The sequence below is a fragment of the Macaca thibetana genome, chromosome 8, assembly GCF_024542745.1.
Source record: "Macaca thibetana thibetana isolate TM-01 chromosome 8, ASM2454274v1, whole genome shotgun sequence".
Taxonomy (NCBI): domain Eukaryota; kingdom Metazoa; phylum Chordata; class Mammalia; order Primates; family Cercopithecidae; genus Macaca; species Macaca thibetana.
This window is the reverse complement of record NC_065585.1, coordinates 121849921-121871557: the sequence shown is the minus strand read 5'-3', so window position 1 is coordinate 121871557 and position 21637 is coordinate 121849921. Positions and strand designations below refer to the sequence as shown.

The 21637-nt window shown below is 56.7% G+C and overlaps 1 protein-coding gene across 4 annotated transcripts in view; it reads right to left on the bottom strand.

Moving 5' to 3' along the window:
- Window positions 1-20272, bottom strand: part of GFRA2 (GDNF family receptor alpha 2) — a 99622-nt gene extending 79350 nt beyond the window's left edge. The window contains exons 1-3 of one of the 4 annotated variants that reach the window (XM_050801472.1): window positions 19433-20272; window positions 13920-14234; window positions 6245-6328 (exon numbers count right to left, since the gene is read on the bottom strand). In XM_050801472.1, coding sequence (XP_050657429.1) covers window positions 6245-6328; window positions 13920-14234; window positions 19433-19472 — 439 coding nt within the window. In that variant the 5' untranslated portion in view covers window positions 19473-20272. Of the gene's footprint in view, window positions 1-6244; window positions 6329-6523; window positions 7024-13919; window positions 14235-19432 lie in introns of those variants that run through there. The other 3 variants (XM_050801474.1, XM_050801473.1, XM_050801475.1) reach the window with 3 other exon arrangements.
- Window positions 20273-21637: the final 1365 nt, after the last annotated feature.

Below are 21637 nucleotides of genomic sequence, written 5' to 3'. Positions count from 1 at the left end.
GGGACCCGAGCCCCCTAATCAGGGAGTCATCCTGAGTTCTGCCACGGAGAAGTCCTGGGCTGGAGCACCCCAGAGAGGCCACTGTCCTGTCTGCCACAAGGATCCTTGTTCATTGTCCCCTGAGCCCCCAAGCTCAAAAGACTTGGAGTTCCTTCATCACCCCAGGCTCGGCCAGACCTCCCAGCCATGATGCCACCAGGAACACCACTCCCACATCGCACTTCCTCCTCTTGCAAGACTTCCCTGATTTCCCCAGTCATTGCTGGTTGCTGCCTCCCCTGAACTCTTGGGGCAGCACTTGGTCTACACTGCTGCTGAAAACAAGCCACTTAGGGAGTCCCTAAGTGAGTATCTGCCTGTCGCACCACACAGTGAGGACACGGGTCTGATTCTCTTACAGCAGTGGTTGACCATCTCCGGAACACACGAAGCACTCAATATTTACTGAACAAAACATGTTCCTCCAAGGTCTGGCCCCAGCCCTGCCCCAGCCCTGCCCCAGCCCTGCCCCTGCCCTGCCCTGCCCTGCCCTGCCCCTTCCATGAGCAATTCCTGCACACCCCGGCCAGGATCCGCCCCTTCTCAATGCCCCAGATACTCCTAAGATGTCACACACATGTGACACCTCACAATTGCTTAGCACCTCCCGCAAAGCCATCAGCTCCCTCCAGTCAGCAAACAGTGATACCCTTCGTCAGCACCTAGGGTGCTCCTGTGCCCCGGCACGCTGAGTGCCAATGCTTGCAGGGCAGCTGGACTGCTCCATCTTGCAGATAAGAAACATGAGGTTCAGGGGGTCCAGTGAGCTCTCACAGTAAGGTAAGGCCAGGATTCAAAACGAGGACTAGCCGATCTCAAAGTCCACATTCCAGCCGTGATGCCAGGATCCTCGGTGGCCGTGTATTAGATACAAAGGACAGTGTCACACACGCAGAGGACACAGAGGGTGATGGCTGCACAGAACACAGAGACCAACACATACAATCGCACACATGCCCCCAACACGTGGTAGCGAGCACCATGATAAAGGACAAAGTGCTGTGGCACCAGGGGATGGTGGCGGTCACCTCTCAGAGGCTGTATGCAAGGCTTCTTGGCAAGGGGTAGCGTTTTGAGTGCTAGTTCCCTCTTCTCCTGAGCCCGCCCTCCAACAAGGACCACAGGAGCATCTAACGAGAACATCCCTGGCCCTCTCCAGGCTCCAACCAAGCAAGATGACCCACCCCAGATGCATGCTGGCCAACCATGGTAGACAATGCCATCTCTTCCACCTCCAGTCCACAAAGGCCACTGAGCCCAGGCCACTCACCAGCCTCTATCTGTCCCTGTCACAGCACAGCACAGCACGTGATGGCTGTCCCCACCCAAGACTCCCTCTGAGCCTCAGGGGCCCATTGCTCTCTGGAAATCACCTAATCACCTCTACTCCAGTCACGACCAAGCACTATCCCAGCGTGAAAGGCGGCCTTGCATCAGCAAAGGCACACACAGTTTCTGGAATGCTGGGTTCTAGGCTGGCCCAGCCACAACCTGCCATTGGACCTTGGAGAAACCAGTCCATACTAATGTTTTAAAAAGCTAACACAGCTTAGAGCAGCATGCCAGGCTCAGGCCAAGAACTCACCTGCACTATCTCATTTAGTCCTAACAAAAATCCTCAGAGGTAGGTGTTGCCATTGGCCCCAGGTTGGGCAAGAGAACAGGACTGGGGCTTAGAGAAGTGCTTCAGAGGTGGGACGGGGATTGGAATCCCATCGACATGTGTGCCGTCCCTCTGAGCCTCAGTTTCCCCTTCTGTCAGGTGAAGGGGTGGGCCTCCATGATTCCTAAGTTCCCTTCCAGCTTCAGAAAGGATGCCACATGCCCAAGCCTCTAGCCACACTTGCACTGCATGGCCAGACCCCGGAGCCCCTGCCTCTCACGAGAATGCAGACACAGCACCTGATGACAGCCAAGGCCATCTGCCCACTTCTCCCCATCCCTTAGGCATGGCCCCAGTATTGGTGAGGACACCTCTGCCCAACCCACCCAGTCCTCTTCATCACCACTTTGACGTCCACCCACCTCTCTCTAGTTCTACAGGCCCACATCCCTGCTGGCTCCACACCGCCCTTCCAGGTCCTCCTTCCCTCTGCAACCTCTCTCTTCCCGAAAGATCTCTTCTTTCTTTTCCACCTTGGTTCCACCCTCTCCTGCCTCCCCAGGTGAAATCAGCTGGGATTCAGCAGTCACAGGGTCACGGAGCCTGGGGATGAGAAGGATGCTCCACTTCAGTTCCTCAACCCCTGCACCCACCTAAACAACCTCCTGCCTCCACTGAGCACCCCAGGCAGACAGAGGATGACCCACTGCGCCAAAGCTGGCTCAGTCCCTGATGCGCCATGGGCACTTTGCCGACATCCATTCCCACCGAACCCTCTTAGGGCATCATATGTCCATCTTACAGACGTAGGCACCACAGCTCAAAAAGACCACAGTGAGCCACAAGATCACACACCCCTAAAAGGCCTGGTCAGGATTCGAACCCAGGACTGTCTGGCTCAAGGCCCGCGCTCTTCCAGGCACCTCCCTACATACTGTCCCACGCTTTCAAGGGCAGTTTGAATTGCTAGAAACAGGACAAAACTCACTTCTTCTCCATGAAATCTCTTCCCACATAGAAGGGGAGGGCAGGACATGTGGACACGTCTAACATCACTGTCGCTGTGACTCAGATCACAGCCACACTGCTCCCTACCTGGTCCTGGACTCAGGACTCGCTGACCCACCGCTGAGCCCAGGGTCTGTCAGGCAGCACTGGGCAGAGAGGACGGAAGAAGCTGCCCTTCCCCAAGGCTTCTGGACATTGGAGGTTGCTGCGGGAATCCTGGCAGCTTTGCAACAGAATCCCGGTATGACTTTCCGAGAACCCCAACAGAAAGAGATGAAGAAGAATAGACATTCCAGGAGGCCCCTATAACGGAGCCCTGAATTCACAGACAGGAGCTGGTAAACAGATAGTAGCGACTGAGTCCCAAAGACACAGGAGCGTCCTCCCTGATGCCCCACCTGGAGATAGTACAGACCAGAAGCGGTCACCAAGACTCCACGCCTCCCTCCCTACCCACAGTCTTTCCACACAGAGAAGCGGAGGGGGCAGCACGCAGGCAATATGAGTGGGGCTGGGGAGGGGCTTCCCACAGGATTTCATGCAATCCTGCGGGGTGACAGCCTTTTAATGCCAAAGTTCTAGCGCAGGTTCTTGGTTACTCACAAGACTTTGCAGCCAGCGTACCACACACAGATGGGGGATGCGTGTGCCCAGACGCTGACAAGCAGGAGGCTCGTGATGGCCTGAGCACTAAGCTGGTCTGCTCACCCTGCCACACCACCATTTTCTGTGTGCCTTGATGGGACAAAGGTTGGGAAGCACTGCTCCAAGCTCACGTCCTCATTCAGACACAGGATCTGGTACATGAAATGAGCCTGCCCAAGACCCTACAGGGGATCTATGGTGGGGACTGCACTGGAATCACCTCCCAGCTCCCGTTCTCGCCTCCTTTCTGCTGAGCTCCTCACCATGGCCAGCTTGGTTTCTTTTGTGTGTGTGTTTTGGGAGGCTTTTTTGAGACAGGGTCTCACTCTGTCGACCAGGCTAGAATGCAGTGGTGTCATCACGGTTCACTGCAGCTTCAAACTCTTGGGCTCAAGCAATCCTCCCACCTTGGCCTCCACAAGTGCTGAAATTAGAGGCAGGTGTGAGCCACTGTGCCCAGCCCCAGCTTGGTTTCTTCGTGGCAGGGCCAGGGCCTCCCTATTCAACTATGTGCCCAAGTCTCCCCTAAGTAGCTGCCTACTTACCTACCCCTAAGGCTTCTCTGGGTGGAGCAGAGTCAGCAGAGGCAGTGAGGAGGGACCAGCACAGTCCCCAAAGCCCAGCCCTCATGGCAGGGACTGGTCCCTGGAGCACAGAAACCCAGAGTTGCGTAGGGCCCAGTTATCTCTGGGCAGCAGGTGAAAGCGGGCTGATTCAGTGAGCTGCAGACCTAGTAATTTCCTCATTTGTCTTGTCAACATCCTGTCCCACAGAGTGTCAAGTCCATTACGTAAAGATTTTCTGCTAGGAAGATATTTAAGTGTGAGTCCAAGGAGCAGCAGGGGCTTGGGCTAAGGTGAGGATCTCTGCACTTCAACATCCAGGAGCAAGTCAAAGCTATTTATTACTGGAGGGAAGCCCAGTGTCACCTGTGCACGCAGTAGTAATCTGCCAGTACCTGACCTTGGGTGCATATGGGGGCCACCAGGGTGTGCCCACCATAGCATCCACAGGCTAATGGCATCCTCAACCTGCTTCTGAGCCCCAGAGCACTGCCTCAGAAGGAATGGTCCAAAGTGGATTTCCATGCAAAACTCATCAGGAAATGTAAGAATCAGAATGCCTGTGCGGGAAGGACTCCCAGTCAACCCCATCCAGTCCAGCCCTTGGCCAAGACTTACCATAGAGCTGCCATGGTGCCCACAGGCAAGGCCAGCATGGAAGCTGCTCTGAGCTCAGAGCCTCTGTTATGACCCCACTGGGGCGGGGGGATTATGATGTCGAGAGCCCAGGGCAAGGTGCTCAACACAGCTGACATTGAGGTCTCCACTCCATTCACCACCAACCCAACCATCACCAGCGCCCAAGGCCATGCCCAGATGGCTACGCCCTGGCCAATACCTCCCTTCCTGAGCATCCAAGATTTCTCCCACCAGGGACACGTGTATCATCCCTGTTTCAATCTCCTAGAGCGTGCTTTCTCCACAGGAGGGAAGGGCTCCTCAAGGGAGCAAAAGCTGGTTCTTGAGTGGGCAAAAAGAAAAAGAGAAAGGAGATCTTACCATGGCTTCTGGTCCTCCAAAACTCAAACCTTCGAGACAAAATGTTATTCCTTGGTATTTAATCTCACTAGTTAGGAAGAATTATTTTTTCTCCCCAGCAAACAACAATGAAAAAAAAAAGAATGGTTGAGAAACATGGCCCTGGAGAGTTCTTTATTCGAAAGGGCTTAGGGTCCCACTGGAAATGCTTTCAGCTCACAGTTTACAGCGGTGCTTCTCAACTGGCAGTGGCTGTGCCCCGAAGGGACATGTGGCCCTGTCTGGAGACATCTTTGTTGTCACAGCTTGCAAGAGCACTGCTGGAATCCAGTGGGGACAGGGATGTTGCTGAACATCCTCAGACTCACAGGACGGCTCCTCCCACAAGAAAGAATTATCCAGGCCAACATGTCAATAGTACTGCTGTTGAAAACCCTGCTTTAGAGCCATAGAAACTCCAGAAGATTTCAAAGACTGCCACAAAACTGCCTGTAAACCAGATTTCCTGTGCTCAAAGATCCCTGAGAACAAGCCCCACTCTGGCCACCCCTGAAGCATCAGTCTCCACCGATCCCTAGAGGAGCTCACCCCCCACCCCCACAGAGCACTCCCAAGACTGGAAGCCCCTCCCCAGCGCCCAGGCAGGGTGGGCTGCCCTGGGCCCAGCGTCTCCCAGATGCCACAGAGAACAAAGCCAAGAAGAAAGACCCCCAGAGCTCATCTGGCCCCTACATGTGGAGCCTGGCAAAGCTAGAACCCAATGCAGACTGTATCACTCCCCAGGGTGGACGGCACAGGGGGTGGCCTGAGGACCAGAGTGACTCCTGCAGACACTTCCCTTCCTGTGGTTCAAGAAGCAGAGCCCTCAAGAGAGAGGGGAAACCCAGGGCAGAACAGATCGTCATAGGACCAGTAACACCAAGCCACAGCTGATGCTGACTGATGCAGCGTGCTGAGCCCTTCACCACCCACTGACCCACTTAGACCTCACGGCAATCCACTGAGGTAAGGACGGTACTCTCCCATCACAATGGAGGAAACTGAGGCCCAGACAGGGTAAGCAACATGACCAAGTGGAAAAGCTCCAAAGCAGGAGAGCCAGGGAACTGGAAAGAGGGAACGAGGCTAAGATAGAAGGGTGACACCAGGTTCCAGATTCAAGCCCTACTCCATGACAGCCAGCTGACCAGACAATTTCCACCAACACCTTGCTCCACACAAGTACCCAGAGAGGTGGGCATCGTGTTCTTTACAGAGAAGGAACTGAGGCTCAGAACTGTTAAGGGCGAGCTGATGGGCAGCAGGGCCATCCTCGGATGCCAGGACGCCTGTCCAAGCCCAGAGCTCCATCTGCCACGCCACAGGGACAAGAGAAGAACTGGCCAAGTCCCAGTGCGAACTCACTTACCTGAGAAGATTGAAGCAAGCCTGAAGATGTCCGAGAGGCGGGAGGTCACCGGCTCATAGGGGGAGGCTTCGTAAAACTCCTCACCTGGAAGACAGAACAGGCGTCAGACACGGGCTTCTCCGGGCCAGAGCGCTGCCGGCACTTAGCAACTCTGCCGCAGGAAAGCTCTCTAACAGGGGAAAGCTCATGCCACCCAGGGGATAAGAGACAGAGCAGCCCTTCCCAAAGTGAAGACTGCAGGACCAGGGCACGTTAGCAACGAAATGTTTAGCATTTCACCCAGGCAGGTCTGTCTCCCAACTAGAGGAGAAGCTCCCTGACAGCAGCTTAGAACTGCCTGACACTTCTCTCTCGTGACCACACTGCACGGCCGGCCCCCTTGGAAGGACTTCCAGGTGCATCTGGGGGAAGTAAGGCAATGCTGGCCCACGTAATGCCAGGTATCAATCGCAGGATTTGAAGTCAAAGGGCTCTCCACAATCATTCCCCATTTCACAAGAGAGGGCTGTGAGGTGGCCCAGAGAGGTGAAGAAACCTGCCTAAGATCACAAAGCTACTCCTGGAAGGGCGAGAGCTAGACTCTGCTGTCCTGGCCCTCCCACCAGCATCCTTTCCCATCACACCATGCCAGCTCCGCCCAGGTCACTGAGGAGGAAAGAATTTCCTCTTTGCCTCCCATCGTGTCACCAGGAGAATCTTGCTGGAGGGGCTGAAGTTCCGCTCAGTGGGTGATCTGATCCCCAGCTTCGGTCTGCATGGCCCCTCTCCCACAGGGCCCTCCTGTCTTCCCCACCACCTGCAGGTCCTCGGACCTTTCCTCGAGGCTTTGGGTGCCTCGGGAGCTCAGGAATGGAAAAGCGAGTGAGTGACAGGAGATGGATGGCCCAGGGCTCCCCTTAAGACCCTACCAGTATGTCAGGAATCCCACCCTCCTCTGCTAAGGCCTCAGCAGGAAAGAAAATAGCCTCTTGAGATGTTATCAGCAAGTGGAAATTGATGGCTCATCACTCACCCTGCCCGTGTGTGCGTGTGCGTGTGTGTGCGTGCGTGTGCGTGTGTGTGTGCGCGTGTGTGTAGTGAGAAGCAGGGCACTGGTGATAACCCACAGCCTCACACACTCATTTCCCATCCAGGCAGGGCCCAGTGCCCAGGCAGGCACCCTCTGCCTAGGAGTGAGCACAGGTGGGGCAGCCTCTTCAAGGCTACCTGCAGCAAGGTATCATGCATCTGGAAGATGGGCTTTGCAACCCCTCTGCATGTGGTCACCCAGAGGCTGGAAGTGGAGACTCAACTAGCCCCCTGCAGGCTCACCGAGCAAGCAGGCTGCCTGTTATTCCCGGCAGACCCCTAGAAAAAGGGACAGCCCCAGATGACAAGGAGGAGGCACATTCCCTGCATAAGGAATAGCCTCTGCCTTTCATGTCACCTCCTAAGAGCATCCCTCATGCCCTGCGACACCCAGGACACATAGCAGGTGCCCAGCTGGAATCTGCTGACAGTCTAATCCAAATGAGCCTTTTTTTTTTTTTTTTTTTCTTTTTTTTTTTTGAGACAGAGTCTCACTCTGTCACCCAGGCTGGAGTGCAGTGGCACGATCTCAGCTCACTGCAACTTCCATCTCCTGGGTTCAAGCGATCCTCCTACCTCAGCCTTCCGAGTAGCTGGGATTACAGGTGCCTGCCACCACGCCCGGCTAATTTTTGTATTTTTAGTAGAGATGGGGTTTCACCATGTTGGCCAGGCTGGTCTTGAACTCCTGACCTCAAGTGATCTGTGCTCCTCAGCCTCCTAAAGTGCTGGGATTACAGGCATGAGCCACCACGCCCAGTCAAGACACACTGTTTATGGCCCATATGTGATCCCACCTTCTCCTTGGGGCCTTTGGACCCCTCACCAGCCTGGATGATCTCAGTGTCCTCCACCCCACCCACGGGCACTTTAGACTCTCTTGAAAAACTCCTTGAGGTGGGGTGACCAGCCATTGCTATTTATTGAGGCCAAACAATGTAGGAACTTAGGAAATCACTTTTACAATAAAAATAATGTTATACCATGTTTTCCAAGTGCCAGCACTGAAAGTGCTTTAGATATAGCTCACTTCATCCTCTTAACTACTGTATGAGATAGGCACTATTTTTCTCCCTGTTTGACTGATAAGGAGGAACAAGGAGCACAGAGACATTAAGTAGCTTGACAAAGGTCACACAGCTAACAAGCGACAGAGCCAGGGTTCACACCCAGGCAGTGGGCTCCAAAGTCTAAGTGCTTCACTGCTGGGAATACTGTGTCCCAAAATGCAGAGTGTTGTTGGAACCAAATCATTCCTGAATAAGTACTGTTGTTCCCATTTTCCCAAGATCAGTCTTCTGTCCGGCAGATGGTCCCCCCGGGGAAGTGGGGAGAGGGGGGGCCTGTCCTTCCCTACTGCATCTAGTGCAGCCACGGGCCTAGGTAGAGCTAGGCCAGTTTGATTAATGGGGTAGGGGTGGCAGGGTAGGAACAGCCTCTTCCGGAACTGGTTTGGAGGGGCCCAGCCTCTTTAAGTCAACTTGTGTAGCCTGTTTCTGCCATGGAATTCACCGGTGAGAAATCCTGAGGCATGAGCCACTGAAACCAGAGCCAGAATGTCAGATTCTGGGAATGGAAGAAGCCCTTGCTCTTCATCTTCAGACCAAAAGACCCTGAATTTCAGTGTCACCTTTGCAGAGGGCAAGAAACCTGGTCTCTAAGTCCCCATGCAGCCAACAGTGAAAATCCCCTGTGTAAATACTGGTGGTGGTAATGGAGGAAATGGTGGCAGTGGAGGAAAACGGGGCCCAAGCCATGGGATCTCCCCACCGGCAGTGAAAAGCGACCTGGATAAGGAGTTGGGGCCCTGGGACCCACTCTGGGTCCTGCCACGAGCTTGCTGTGTGTGCCCTGGGAGGCCATCTCACCCATCCATGCCTCAGTTTCCCTGCCAGATGGTAGTAGGGAGCCCAAATGATTGCCAGATCCTCTGCAGTTCAGACTCTAGCAGCTCAGCAGCCACGTCTTGAGGTCACCTTCCTACCCCAGCCCACTCTCCATTCTCCCCACTGCCGCCACAGGCTCTTTGCACCTGCTGTGCACCTCGACTGCATACTGAGAGCTAAGTCCCAGGGAGCGGAAGAAGGCGGAGCAGAGCCCCATGGTAAATCACGCCCACCAGCAGGGGCCAAGGAGAGGCTGAGAATCAGAAGGAAAATCAGAAGGAACAAGCCTACACACATTGCTCCTCTCAGCGATTCTTGCCCTCTCCACAGTCCCAGGCCTGTGCCAGGTTATTACATGTTATCAAGGAACAGGGAGGAAGGACTCGCAGTCCCCCTCAGGGAGACTGCTCAACAGGCCATGGATGCTTACCTCTCAGGTAGACCCCGCCACTCACAAGAACACTACCTGGAGGCCTCCTGGCTTCGCCTGGTCAGCCCTGGGCAGAAACTACCTCTGGGCTCCCAAGACCCAGGAGAAGGTGGAATTCCCCTATGGGGAAAAGATGCAGTCTTCTATGGAAGGAAAAACGTAAGGGTGTATTTTCTAGGCAGGGCCCAGAGGAAAGGTCTCCCGACCTGTCTGCCGGCCAGCACAGGGAACACAGTTCCTACAGCGCTGTTACCTTCTGAAGCACACAGTCGGTGTTTAACCGATGGTTGTTGAATAAATGAATTAATAAACCATCTCAAGACTTAGAACCAGGCGGGACGCAGCGGCTTATGCCTATAATCCCAACACTTTTGGAGGCCAAAATGGGAAGATTGCTTGAGGCCAGAAGTTCGAGGACAGCCCGGCAATATAGCAAGACCCCACCTCTATAAAAAATCAATTAGCCAAGCATGGTGGCACATGCCTGTAGTCCTAGCTTCTCGGGAGGCTGAGGTAGGAGGGTCACTCGAGCCCACAAACTTGAGGCTGCAGTGAGCTATGATCTTGCCACTGTACTCCAACCTGGGTGACAGAGCAAGACTCTGCCTCATGAAAAAATAAATAAAAAGACTCAAGGCCAGGCACAGTTGCCCACGCCTATCATCCCAGCACTTTGGTAGGCCAAGACACAAGGATTGCTTGAGCTCCAGAGTTCAAGATCAGCCTGAGCAACATAGTAAGACCTCATCTCTGCTTTAAAAAAAAAAAATAGCCAGTCATGGCAGCAGGCTCCAGTGGTCCCAGCTACATGGGAGGCTGAAGTGAGAGAATCATTTGAGCCCAGGAGATGGAGGCTGCAGTGAGCTGTGATCATGCCACTGCACTCTAGCCTAGGCGACAGAGTGAGACCCTGTCTCAAAAAAACAAGATTTAGAACCAGAAAAGCTATCTGCAGTCAGGCACTCCCAGTCAAGCGGCCTTGAAAACCACACAGTAGTGTGCAGCTAAACGCACACAGCATCATGCTTATTTCCCTTGGATCCCATCAGCACAGTCCTCCTGTGGCCTGATGCAGCGATACAGAGGGAGCCAGTGAGATGGGAAGGGCTGTTGGTGTTAAAAGGCCCAAGTGCTCAACTTGGCTGTTCTGGCTGACAGTTCTGTCCTGTCCTCTCCCCTGTCCACTCTGCAGCCCACCCGAACCTGCTGCCCAGTCTCCCTTGGGTGGAAACTGAAGGTTGCCAGAAAGAAGACAAGAAACAAAACTACTCAGCTCAGGCATCGAGCGCTTTATTTCTTCGTACGCTACAGAGTCCGGCTCTGGGTGAAGACAGCGCCTTATCTCCTGAAGAATAGAGTGCAGTACCCTCAGGACAGTATTCCTCCCTTTGCTCATGCTAGTTCTAGGAATCCAGGTTGCTAGGGAGAAGGCACCGCCTGATTCATGAGGAATACTTTGTTATTAATGATGGTAGTAATTATACGCATTTCTTATTCCTGTATTTAGAACATATTCGAGCCATCTCTGACTGGTCAGGGATCCCTGTCTATTTGGCTTCACACCTGCAGCCGCTTCCTCCCTCCCTCCCAGCACCTAGAGGGAGCACTGCTCCCCTGTTCTAAGGCTCATCCCCTGGCCCACTCTGTGCCCTGGACCCAGCCCCTCCCCTTCCCAAGGGCATCATTCCACAGAAGACCCTTCCGTCTTCTTCGCCATCGCTACTGTCCGACCTTAGATTTTAAACTGCTCAATCCTCTCCCATCTTTTTTTTTTTTAAGCATCCTTTGTTCTCTTTACACTAAAATTCTGGAAAGAGTCATCTACATTCATCATTCCTAATCCCCCTGTTCCCCTCCGCTCCCTAACCAGGCTCCTCCCTCCAGCAGGAGGGTCCAGGGAAAAGGTCTCCTGCCCTATACTATGGCTGGCATGGGGAGCATGGCCCCTCCAGTGTGTCACCCTCTGAGGCACACAGTAGATGCCTAAGAAGCTAAGAGCCTCAGCCTCAGCTAACCCTAAGCATCCGACCATGTTGAGGGTCCTCTCTTCTGGGATGAGCCCCCCTTTGTTTTCCTGCTGCTCCTCCCACCTCTCCCCAGCACCTTCTCAGCTCCCTGCAGGCTCCCTTCTCTACATCCTTAAACGCCATGGTCCCCAAGATGGTCCCCAGGGTCTGTTACCACCCTCCTCTCACTGTGGTCATACCCACGCCCTTGGCCTTAGTTTTCACCTGCAGGCTCATGTCCATTCCTCAGTCTCACTCAGACCCACTTCCTCCCTCAACTCCAGACCTGCACGTCTGCAGGGTGTGGTCAACAAGGCATGGGCCCCAAAATAGATTCCCCATCCCCCTGCCCTCCCCTCTGCACTCAAAGACTGGACTGATTCTTCTGAGGCCTCCATCACCTGCTCAGCTGCCTAAGACAGGACACTGGGTGCCCTCCTTGACTCCTCTCTCCCCTCACCTTCTCCTCTCCCGTTGGTCACCAAGACCTGAGGATTCTCTCTTCTAAATAACTCTCAGAGGGCCGGGGGGCAGTGACTCATACCTGTAAGCCTGGAACTTTGGGAAACCAAGGTGGGAGTACTGCTTGAGCCCAAGAGTTTGAGATAAGCCTGTGCAACATAACGAGACCCCATCTCTACAAAAAAAATATTTAAAAATTAGCTGGGTGTGGTAGCTCACACCTGTAATCCCAACACTTAGGGAGGCCGAGGCGGGCAGATGACTTGAGCCCAGGAGTCTGGGACCAGCCTGGGCAACATAGTGAGACCCCACTTTGTTATTAAAAATAACAAATGTATAAATAAAGAGCTCTTAGACCCATTTCTCCTTCCTTGCCATTGTCCTGGTTCTGCCACAACTGTTCCTGGCCTGTATCACAGCAGCAGCTTCTGGACAGTCCTCTAATCTACTCTCTCCACTGGCACCACAGAAACATTTTGCTGAAGCACAGATCTGATCATCGCCCTTAAAACCCTTCAGGGATCCTTCCCTCTGCCCCTAATTCTCCTCCCCACTTCCACCACCTCCCGCCACACACCACCTGCCACCCACTACCATTCTAGGCCACTTGCAGCTCTGTAAACAGGTTCGGTACTCACACTGGGCCTTTCCATGCTGTTCCCTCCACCTCCCACACTCTTCCTGCCTCCCTTCACCTATGTTCCATTTCGTGACTCTGACTCACTCTTCAGCCTCAGCTTGAAGCCTGCCTCTTCCAGGAAGATGCTTTAGATTTCACGGCAAGGGCGTGGACGCCCCCTCCAAGCTGCTACCATCACACCCTGTGTCTTCCCTCTCACAGCACTTAAGCCATCAAATGAGAGAAGCCCCCTTATTTACCCACACCCCAGCCAGACTCAGCTCCAGGAGGCCAGAGGCTGCACCAGTTTGCCCTCAACTGTTCCTACAACACCTAGAGCATAGCAGACAATACGTTCTCAATAAACATGCGTTCAATTAATAAACTGGTTACAGTGACCCACCTCCTAAACAAATGCAAATCCTCCACACCCAGGTCTGGAGGGGAAGGGGATGCGAGAGTGTGTTATTGGCGGAGGGATTATAGGTTCTACTTTTGTGACTCAGGGGCAGGTTTGCCAAAGGATGTGGGGCCTGCTGCCTGCACACTGCCCCAAGCCCTGTAGAAGGTGACAGGCCAGCCATGGGCTGCAGAAGCCACATGAAGGGCTGGTGTCCTGGAAGCAGGGAGGCAGGAGCCAGAAGAGCAGAGTAGGGGCAGCCAGCTCTGGGATCAGCCCCAGGGCAGGACAGCAGCCGGGGCAGGGCAGCAGCCGGGGCAGGGCAGCAGCCGGGGCAGCTGAAGTGGCTGGTTTCTCTGCCTGCACCCAGCCTGCCCCTTCTCTCTCCTGGTTCTCACTGATCCATCTCTGCCTGGTCACTCTTACCTCACCTTCTCTTGGAACCACTTCACACTGTCCTTGCTTGAATCATGTGGTCTTGATCCTCCCCAACCCCTGCCCACCTCCCCCACCCCACTCACCCCACTTCCTCCAGCACCTGCTCTCCTCCTCCCACCACCTCCCTCTCTCCTCTCCAGCTGCCGCTTCTGCCTCCTGTCTGTCTCTCCTGGCCTTTTCCGACAATGCCACCCTCCTTGGTGGGGTGGCGACTTCTCTGTGTTCCAGGTTCCCCTAGCAGGTAGACACAGAGAGCTGGCCACTTTGCCCCATCACCTAGTCCTCCCTCCTAAACCCCTGGCCCGCCACATGTCCTCTCCGCCTGTGCCACACCCCCTCCCCTTGGGTCACCCCGCCCAGGCTTACCCTCGGTCAGCCCCAGGTGGATGCTCCAGTAGATCTGCAGGCACTGCAGCTCCTTCTTCATGCCCCGCTTGCAGCGGCAGTCGTAGAGCGGGCTTTCCTGCAAGACCTCCAGGGCCGCCTGGCACTCCTTGTTGGCCAGCATGGTGTTGCGGTCGCGGCCTGCCAGGCACTGCCGCAGCGTGCGGTAGCGGGAGCTGCAGTTGGACTCGGCGGCACACAGCTCATTGGCCCGGACACAGTCCACTGGGGGGCGCCAGCCGTGGAGCTCGGGGCCCTGCAGGGAGGAAGGGCTGGCCAAAGAGCGGAGGGTCTCGTCTGGGTGGTGGGGAGGGAAGACAAGCATGAATGACGGCCGCCACAATCTCCCACCCAAGATTACAGGCCTGGGGCTTGGGCCCTGCTGGGAACGTCACACCCATTTCACACCAAAGCACACCAAGGCGACTCTGTGGGCAGCCCTCCTCACACCCGAGGGAGAACTCAGGCGTCATCCTCCCCTGGATGGATGAGTAAGTTTTCTCCGTTTGCACTCCATTCCTCCTTAGCAGCGGCCCTGGGCCTATGAGCACGGCACAATAAAGCCAGGAAGATCCCGGCTCAAGATCACCATTTAAGAGTCAGGAGCCCAAATGAGAATGTCACAGCCTCAGCAGAGAGCTGGGGACTGCACGGCTGGCTGGAGGCTGCACGGCTTGCTGGGGACTGCAGGGACTGGGGAAGATCTCACTTTCATACCACCCAGGCCTCCTATAAACCCCAATAAACCTCCAGCCAGAGGCCCACCCATGGCACTGCACTAAGCCTTGGAAGCAGTGTCAAGTCGTTTCATTGTCATAGCCTGTTAAGATCTTATAGACACCATAGAGTCCAACCCTACATTTTACCCTAGGGAAACTGAGGCCCGAAGAAGGGTGATGACAAATAAAGGTCACACATAGCGGTGGAAACGCCCCCTCAGATTCCCAGTGTACTCACTCTGACTCTCATTCTGACTCTAAGACAAGACAGGAACAGATGAGCCTAACTCTACCCTCCCAGCAAGCCCAAGAAGGAGGCGCCTCACCCCTCCACACCTTCCAGTCCAACTTCACACCAGACAGAGATCTGAACCCTCGCCGTCTGCGAGACGAGTTCCACCCCGGCCCCCTCCAATAGAAAATGCTTTTGTCAAGCCTGGGGAGCATCCATGCCCCCTGCGCACCCTGCTCTCTCCTCCCTACTCTAGCTCGGCTTGTGCCTGGCTGTATCTTGTGCCTGGCTGTCTCTTGCGCTTCTCTTGCTAACAGTCTCCCAAGAGGTCTGTTTCTTCATTACCTTTTACAAAACTCTTATCTTTGAATGGCCTTGTTTTTCCTCTTTTTTCTTTCCTCTCCACCCTCCTGTGAAGCCGCCTTCCCCTCTGTCTCTTATTTTGTTCTTCCTTCCAAAAGCCAAATAACTGCAAAAAGGAAAAGCTCCCCTCCTCAGACCCCAGCCTTGCAAATGGAACCTTGCTCCTCCACCAATGTGCAATCCCCTGTCAAGCCACCTTCCCATCCTGGCCCCAGTGTCCACACCCACAGTGCCTCAGGAGGGAGGGGACAAGGAAGAAGAGAGAGAAACGGCAGGACAGGCTCGCCTGATCCTTTCAAACCCAAGCTCCTAAAATGGTTTCCTCCAGACACAGACATCGTCTTCCCAGCCCCTCTGTCCTCTGCCAAGCCCCTAACTCCAGATCCTGCCCCCAGGAAAAGCACGCACCAGGGCCCAGAGCCATGACTGCTCTTTCCTGGACCCCAAGAGTAATTTGGGAGGCTTCCTCGACTCCATCTAGCCCCAGAACATAATAAAATCCTAGGCCAGAAGTCCCGTCTTCAATACCGCAGAATCCCCCATCCCTACCCAGAAAAGCCGCTCTCAGGCCTTCCCCTGGGAGGCCCTGCTCAGGGGGGGCGCTACCGCAGGGAGACAGCGACACCTAGGGGCAGCGCGCTGCACAGCGGGCCTTCACTCCCGAGAGCCTCCAGGGAACAGGAATCCATCCACTCCCTGTAGGACCAGGCGGGTGGGAGACCCACCCCCAGGAGGCAAGAGAGAAGAGCAGTAGGGGTAGGCCTGGGGTACAGAAGGTTTCTTCGGGGCCCAGAGCAAAAAACGTGCCCTTCTCCCACTGACCAGACCTCTGCCCCAGAACAGGAAGGCTGATGGATGTGGCCAGGCTGAGACAAGACCAGAGAAGAAATCAGCGCGGAGTTTGAGGCCCGGCAACAGCTGGAGAGGCGTCCTCCACACAAGCTGAGGCAGCATCTTTCTTTCCCGGCTTCAGCAGATTCCTACCTCCCTGAGCAGGACCCAGGTACAGCTGGGCCCCCAAGAGCAGATGAGTTGACACGGCCCTGCCTGCACCTGTGGACCCCAGCCAGCCTGCGGGAGCCTCTGGAACAGCACAGCCCTGGGCCCTCCACGGACTTCACCCCCCGCCTCCCCATAGGCTAATGCCCTCCCACCTTGACTGAAACGAAGACTGCACTGTCATAGAGGGCCTGGGAATGGAACTTCCTGGCTTCCTTAGCCTTCTGTAGGCACAGAATTCACAGCGTGCTTAAAGGTCAGATTAGCCCAGGGGATTCAGGCCATAAGGACATTTACTTTGCTTGTCCTACAGTTGAGGCCTAGAGCCCCACAGGATGATCCTTGCACAATCTTAGGGAGGCTCCCATGCCAAAAGAGAGGGCTTCCCCCATCCTGCCACCTGGCTCGTGTGACCAAGCAAGGGACGCACTCTGCGAAGGGCCAGGGCATCCATTCACCAAACCATCCTTGACTCTTCTAGTTCATTCCATGACCCCCAGAACCAATCAAGCCCAGCCAGAGAAAGGAATCCCTGCAGCATGCAGCCTTTAGCTAAACATCCTAAGAGAGTGAAGGGCAGGAGGTATCCTGGTGATGTTTCCAAATCCTAAATTAGGAGAAAACTTTCATCCATCAAGACACGGGGGTAGAGAGGGGTGGAGAAGCGACACAGAGCTACAATTGCCCTACTGCATCCAACATCCCACCAGAGTTAGAGCATGTGCTAGAAAGCCAGTCGGAAGTGGCCCCCTGGCCAGCTCAACACCCCCGCCCGAGTCACTTTCCCCATCTCCTTCTCTCCCTGGGTCAGCACTTGAGGTCAAGATACTAGGCAAGAAAGGCCTCTCTCTCTCTCCACCATGGGTTATCCAGCCCAGACCTCACTCAGAATCTCAGTGTAAGGGCACACAAAAGGCCTCTGCCCCCAGCTGAAATTGACCACCAAGTCTCAAGCCCCAGAAAACCTCCCCCCACCCTCCACCCACCCACCCAGTGGAATTTTCAACCAGTTCCCTGCCAGGAAAAGGGCCCCAGGGCTGAAGTTTCCTAAACACCAACCCATCTCCCCTTCCTTTCCACTGGCCTAACCCAGAGTCTTTCACTATCTGTGGTCACTCCACTCAGCCCAGCTTTGGAAGGGGACTTCTCGAGGAAAGGAAACTGAAAGGCTGTGACCCAATGGGATGCTGAGCCTGCTGCTCTTCTGCTCTCACCCCCACCTCTCAAAACTCAGCCTCCAGGGTTGCAGACATTGGGATGGGCCTCTCTGATCATCCCCCAAGCACACGCATACACACCCACTTCTGAGAAGGAGAAAGGTGGACTCCTCAGCCTGCCTGGCTGAAGAAAGCCTGCCTGCAATGACCAGGGGCCCACACTGCTCTTCTCCAGCCCCTGACCCCAGATGGTACCCACATTTGGGAGCCCTGCCCATCCTGGGGTGTGCAGCTCAGCAGTAGACAATCGGGCTGTTTTGCCTGAAATACAATTTTTTTCCCCTTGGCCCTGATCATGCTTGGACCCAGAAGGCTGGCTTTTCAAACCAGCGGTGGGAGAAAAGGTCAGATTTTATAGTAGCCCCTTCAGAATGAGAGTCCACTTGCCAGGGTTGTCAGAAAGGGCTTCGGGATCACAGCTGGCCCAGAGCACCTTCCAGCTTCCTCGATGAGCCCCTCCCACCCCAGAGAGAAGCTGCCTCTGGCTGATGGAGGCAGGACCTCTAAGGCCACACACCAGAGCAGGGCCTTGCCCCCTTGGAGACTCGCACCTGGCGGGAAGCATAGGGGACAGGCAGAGAGTCCAGAGCCTGCGTGGACACCCAATGACTCCGGTCCCTTATCCTAGTCTGGTGGGCACTTCTTAGACCACACACATCCTCCTGTAACCACCTCCTACCTCCCCACTCGGGGCAGGATCCCCTGCTGTAGGAGGGAGAGGGTAGGATCATGACCCCGGCTGGTCAGCCTGGCTTAACACTGGCTACACAGCAAGCCAAGGTGGTAGAACTGCACCCTCACTGAAGCAGACGTGTGCTCCTTACAAACACACACACAGAGACACACACACAGTAGTTACTCAGCTCCCTCTATGGGAGCATCTACTCCCTGGCAGCAGCCCTGCCTGGGACCTCGGTGGTGCACAGCCTTGCAAACGCCCGCCTTTCCTCATCTCCCTCCGGAGATTGCCTTCTCTAGACCCATTTCCCAAGCCGCTGAGAGTTCACCGAGCTTAAGCTAAGGGAGTGAGCGGCTGGGAATTGTGTGTGGAAAAGAAACTGCGTGGGGCTCGGGGCGCCAGGCAGCCCCTCCTCCCGTCCTGGAGGCGGGGGCGGGAGGGGGGCGCTTACAGAAGGAGCAGTGGTCTTTGTTAAGACCCGTTTTTCCTCCCTCGCCTCCCACCCTCTTCAACGGAGGAAGCGAACTTTGGCCTCCCTCCGGTCTCTTCCCACCAGTCACGGGTGTCCACGGCCCCCAGAGGTGGAGGAGGGAAGGCCGGGAACGGCTGCTCACAACCCTCCGCTCCCGCCCACCCATCTGGCTCCGGACTGGGTAGGGAGAAACTTGAAAAGTGTTCCGGGGAGTGGAGCCGCCGGTTAGGGGCTCAGGGTTTGGGAACGCGGGCTGCATTTGCCAGGCGCGGCTGGCAGGTGGGGAGTGACTGCCAGCGCTCCCCCCCACCCCGCGATGTCCAAGCGGTAGCCGCCGGAGAAACCCGCGCCCTCCACCACGACCGACTCGGAGGGCAGACCAGGAAAGGCGGACCCGGCAGGACTGTTCTTTCCAAGCCTCGGAGCTTCTCCCTCCCTCCCTCCTTGCAGATCAAGAGTTGGATATTTTTTTTTCCCTTAAGTTGCCGCAATTCGAACCCATTATTTCGGGGGAGATGAGCGCTATACTGGCATGTGATCGAGCGCGGGTGTGTGCGTGTGTGCGTGTCTGCGGGGCCGGTTCGGATGTTGAGTCTCCCTCCCGATCCCCCCGCGTCGCCAGCCAGCCGTGGCTCTGGTCCCTCGTCCGCGTCCCCGCTACCCGGCCCCGCTCGGTTCGCCAGCGCCGGGCCCGGCTCGCTCCGCGGCGCGCTCTCCCCGCCGGCCTCCCGCCAGCCCCCCGCCGGCGCTCCGCTTGCCCCCCGCCTCTCCGGCTTCTCGCCTCTCCCTGAGCTCGCCGCCCGCAGGTACTCACCTAGAAAGAAGAAGAGGCAGAAGGCGTTTGCCAAGATCATGTTAAATAAATCCCACCGTTTTTTGTCTTTCTCCCTTGTGTAAAAAAAATAACAACAACAATAATAATAGTCAAGCAGTGGTAATCAGCCCCAAATCCAATGCAGAGATCCCAGCTAGTCCACCCGATGAAGATCCCGAGTCCTGCGATTCTTGCCTCTGGCTGGAGGGGGTGGGGTGAGAGGAGGGCGGCGGGCTGCCTCTTGACGCCCCCCTTGCCCACTACAATCAAATATACGCGTATCTGTGTATCGGCTTTCTAAGCCAAGAGCCCGGTCCTGGGGTCAGCCCTCCCTTCCAATCGTCCGGGAAAGCGTGAGTCCCCGCGGGTCCAATTCCCCTGCGCTTCCCAGGAGGGGCCTGGTGAGGTGGGGAGAGAGGCGATTTGCGAGTAAAGGGCTGGAAGGAAGCGGCGAGGGAGGGGGTCGGAATAAAATGCAAATAGGAATGAAATCCACCGACGGGTGTCAGCGCCCAGGAACAATCCAGTCGGAGCTTCGAGGACGAGAGACTGGAGTCGCTTCTTTCGCACCAAGACGAAGACAAGATTCAAAAATAATCTTCTCCCGCTAACCCTTGCTCGGCTCACTTTTTTCTAATGGAATTCCAGTGACCGTGTGTCTCTGCGTGCGTGTGTCTTTCTCCTCTCCCTCGCTCGCTCTTTGCTCTCGCTCTCTCCAGCTCTCCCTAGCTCTCCTCTCTCCCTCCCCCTTCTCCCACTCTCCCTGCTCCTCCCTCCGCCCGCCCCCTTCCCCCTTCGCGGCTCCCTCGCCGCGGCTCTCGCGCCCGCGCCCCTCTCCTCCGCCCCGGGCTCGGCGCTCGGGCTCCCAGGCGGCTGGCGGCGCAGGGCGCGGGAGCGCGGCGATGCTCTGCAGCGGCGGCGGCTACACGGCGGTGGCGGTGGCGGCGGCGCAGGGAATCGCGGGCATAGAGGAGAGCCCAGCCGCCGGCTCCCTCGGCTTAATCGCCCGCCCTTCCTGGGACTGACCTGCTGCCTTGGCCGGAAACTGACTGGCTCCCCCGGCTACCGCTCGTGCTCGAACCCACCCAAGCGTCGGCACCCTCCTCCTCCCCGCGCAGCGCTCCCCACCCTGGGGACGGGCTGCGCCCTCCAACCCCCACTGCCCCTGCCCCCGCCCCCTGCGCCGCCGGGTCTGGGAAGCCTGGGGAGCTGAGCTGAGGCTGGAGGGCGCGGAGTCCGTGGCGCCCGAGCCATCCGGGGGCGCGGGGAGCAGGGCGCTAGAAAAATCCTAGCCTGGTGGCCCGGGTCTGAGCGGGGGCTCCACCCTCCGTAGGCTGAGGCGTCCCTGCGCCCGGGCGCCGAGGCCGACAGAGCGTCTCCCCGATGGTGCCAGGGAAAGGAAGTATCCCCTCCGGCCCCAGTGCAGCCTGCCGGCCCCGGCCTAGCCCCGCGCGCACATACACGTGTGCTCTCCGCGCGGACCTCGGGAACTTTGCCCTCACGCCCGCGGCGCGCTCACCTCCCGCCCGCTCCGGCCTCCACCCCTTCGAGACGCCCCTTCCCCGGTCGGTCTCCCCTGCCCCGGCTCGGAAAGAAGCCTGCTGCGCCGGGGCACCCTGACCACCTCCTCGGAGGCCAGCGAACCTGCCAGAGTCGCCCCAGAGGGATCGGGCACGGGCTTGCACCCCACCCCGGCAGGAGCGCCCGGAGACCGACCCGGGCCGGGGCTCCGCGGCCTGCTGGGCTCCGAGGAGCTCGTCCCGAGGCAGCTGCCGGCTCCCGAGGCTCCGGGGTGGGGTGTTTCCTCCCCGCTCAGCCGGGAAGGGGGCGATTGATCCATCTGTCAGTGGGCCGGGCTCACCGGCGTGTTTTAGTCACAGAATTTACAATAAACGTCCAGAAGGACCAAAAAGGAAGCGTCTGGCTGGGAAACGGCTGGAGGAGAGGTGCGGCTGCGGTCACGTTCCGGCGAGAGCGGGAGAGGCGCGGGCCCGTGGTCGCGCGAAGGCTCACACCCACGCAACCGGGCACCCGGGATGCCGGAGAGCTACCAGGCATCCCCCGGCCTTCGCGCCACGTTCCTCGCACGCAGCTCGGCTCGCACACGCGGTGTACTGGGGCGGGGTACCCGCAGCACCTCGGAAACTTTTCGTGCTGCCCAAAACTGAATCTGGGCTGCACGTAAGATGAATTCAGTAGTACCGG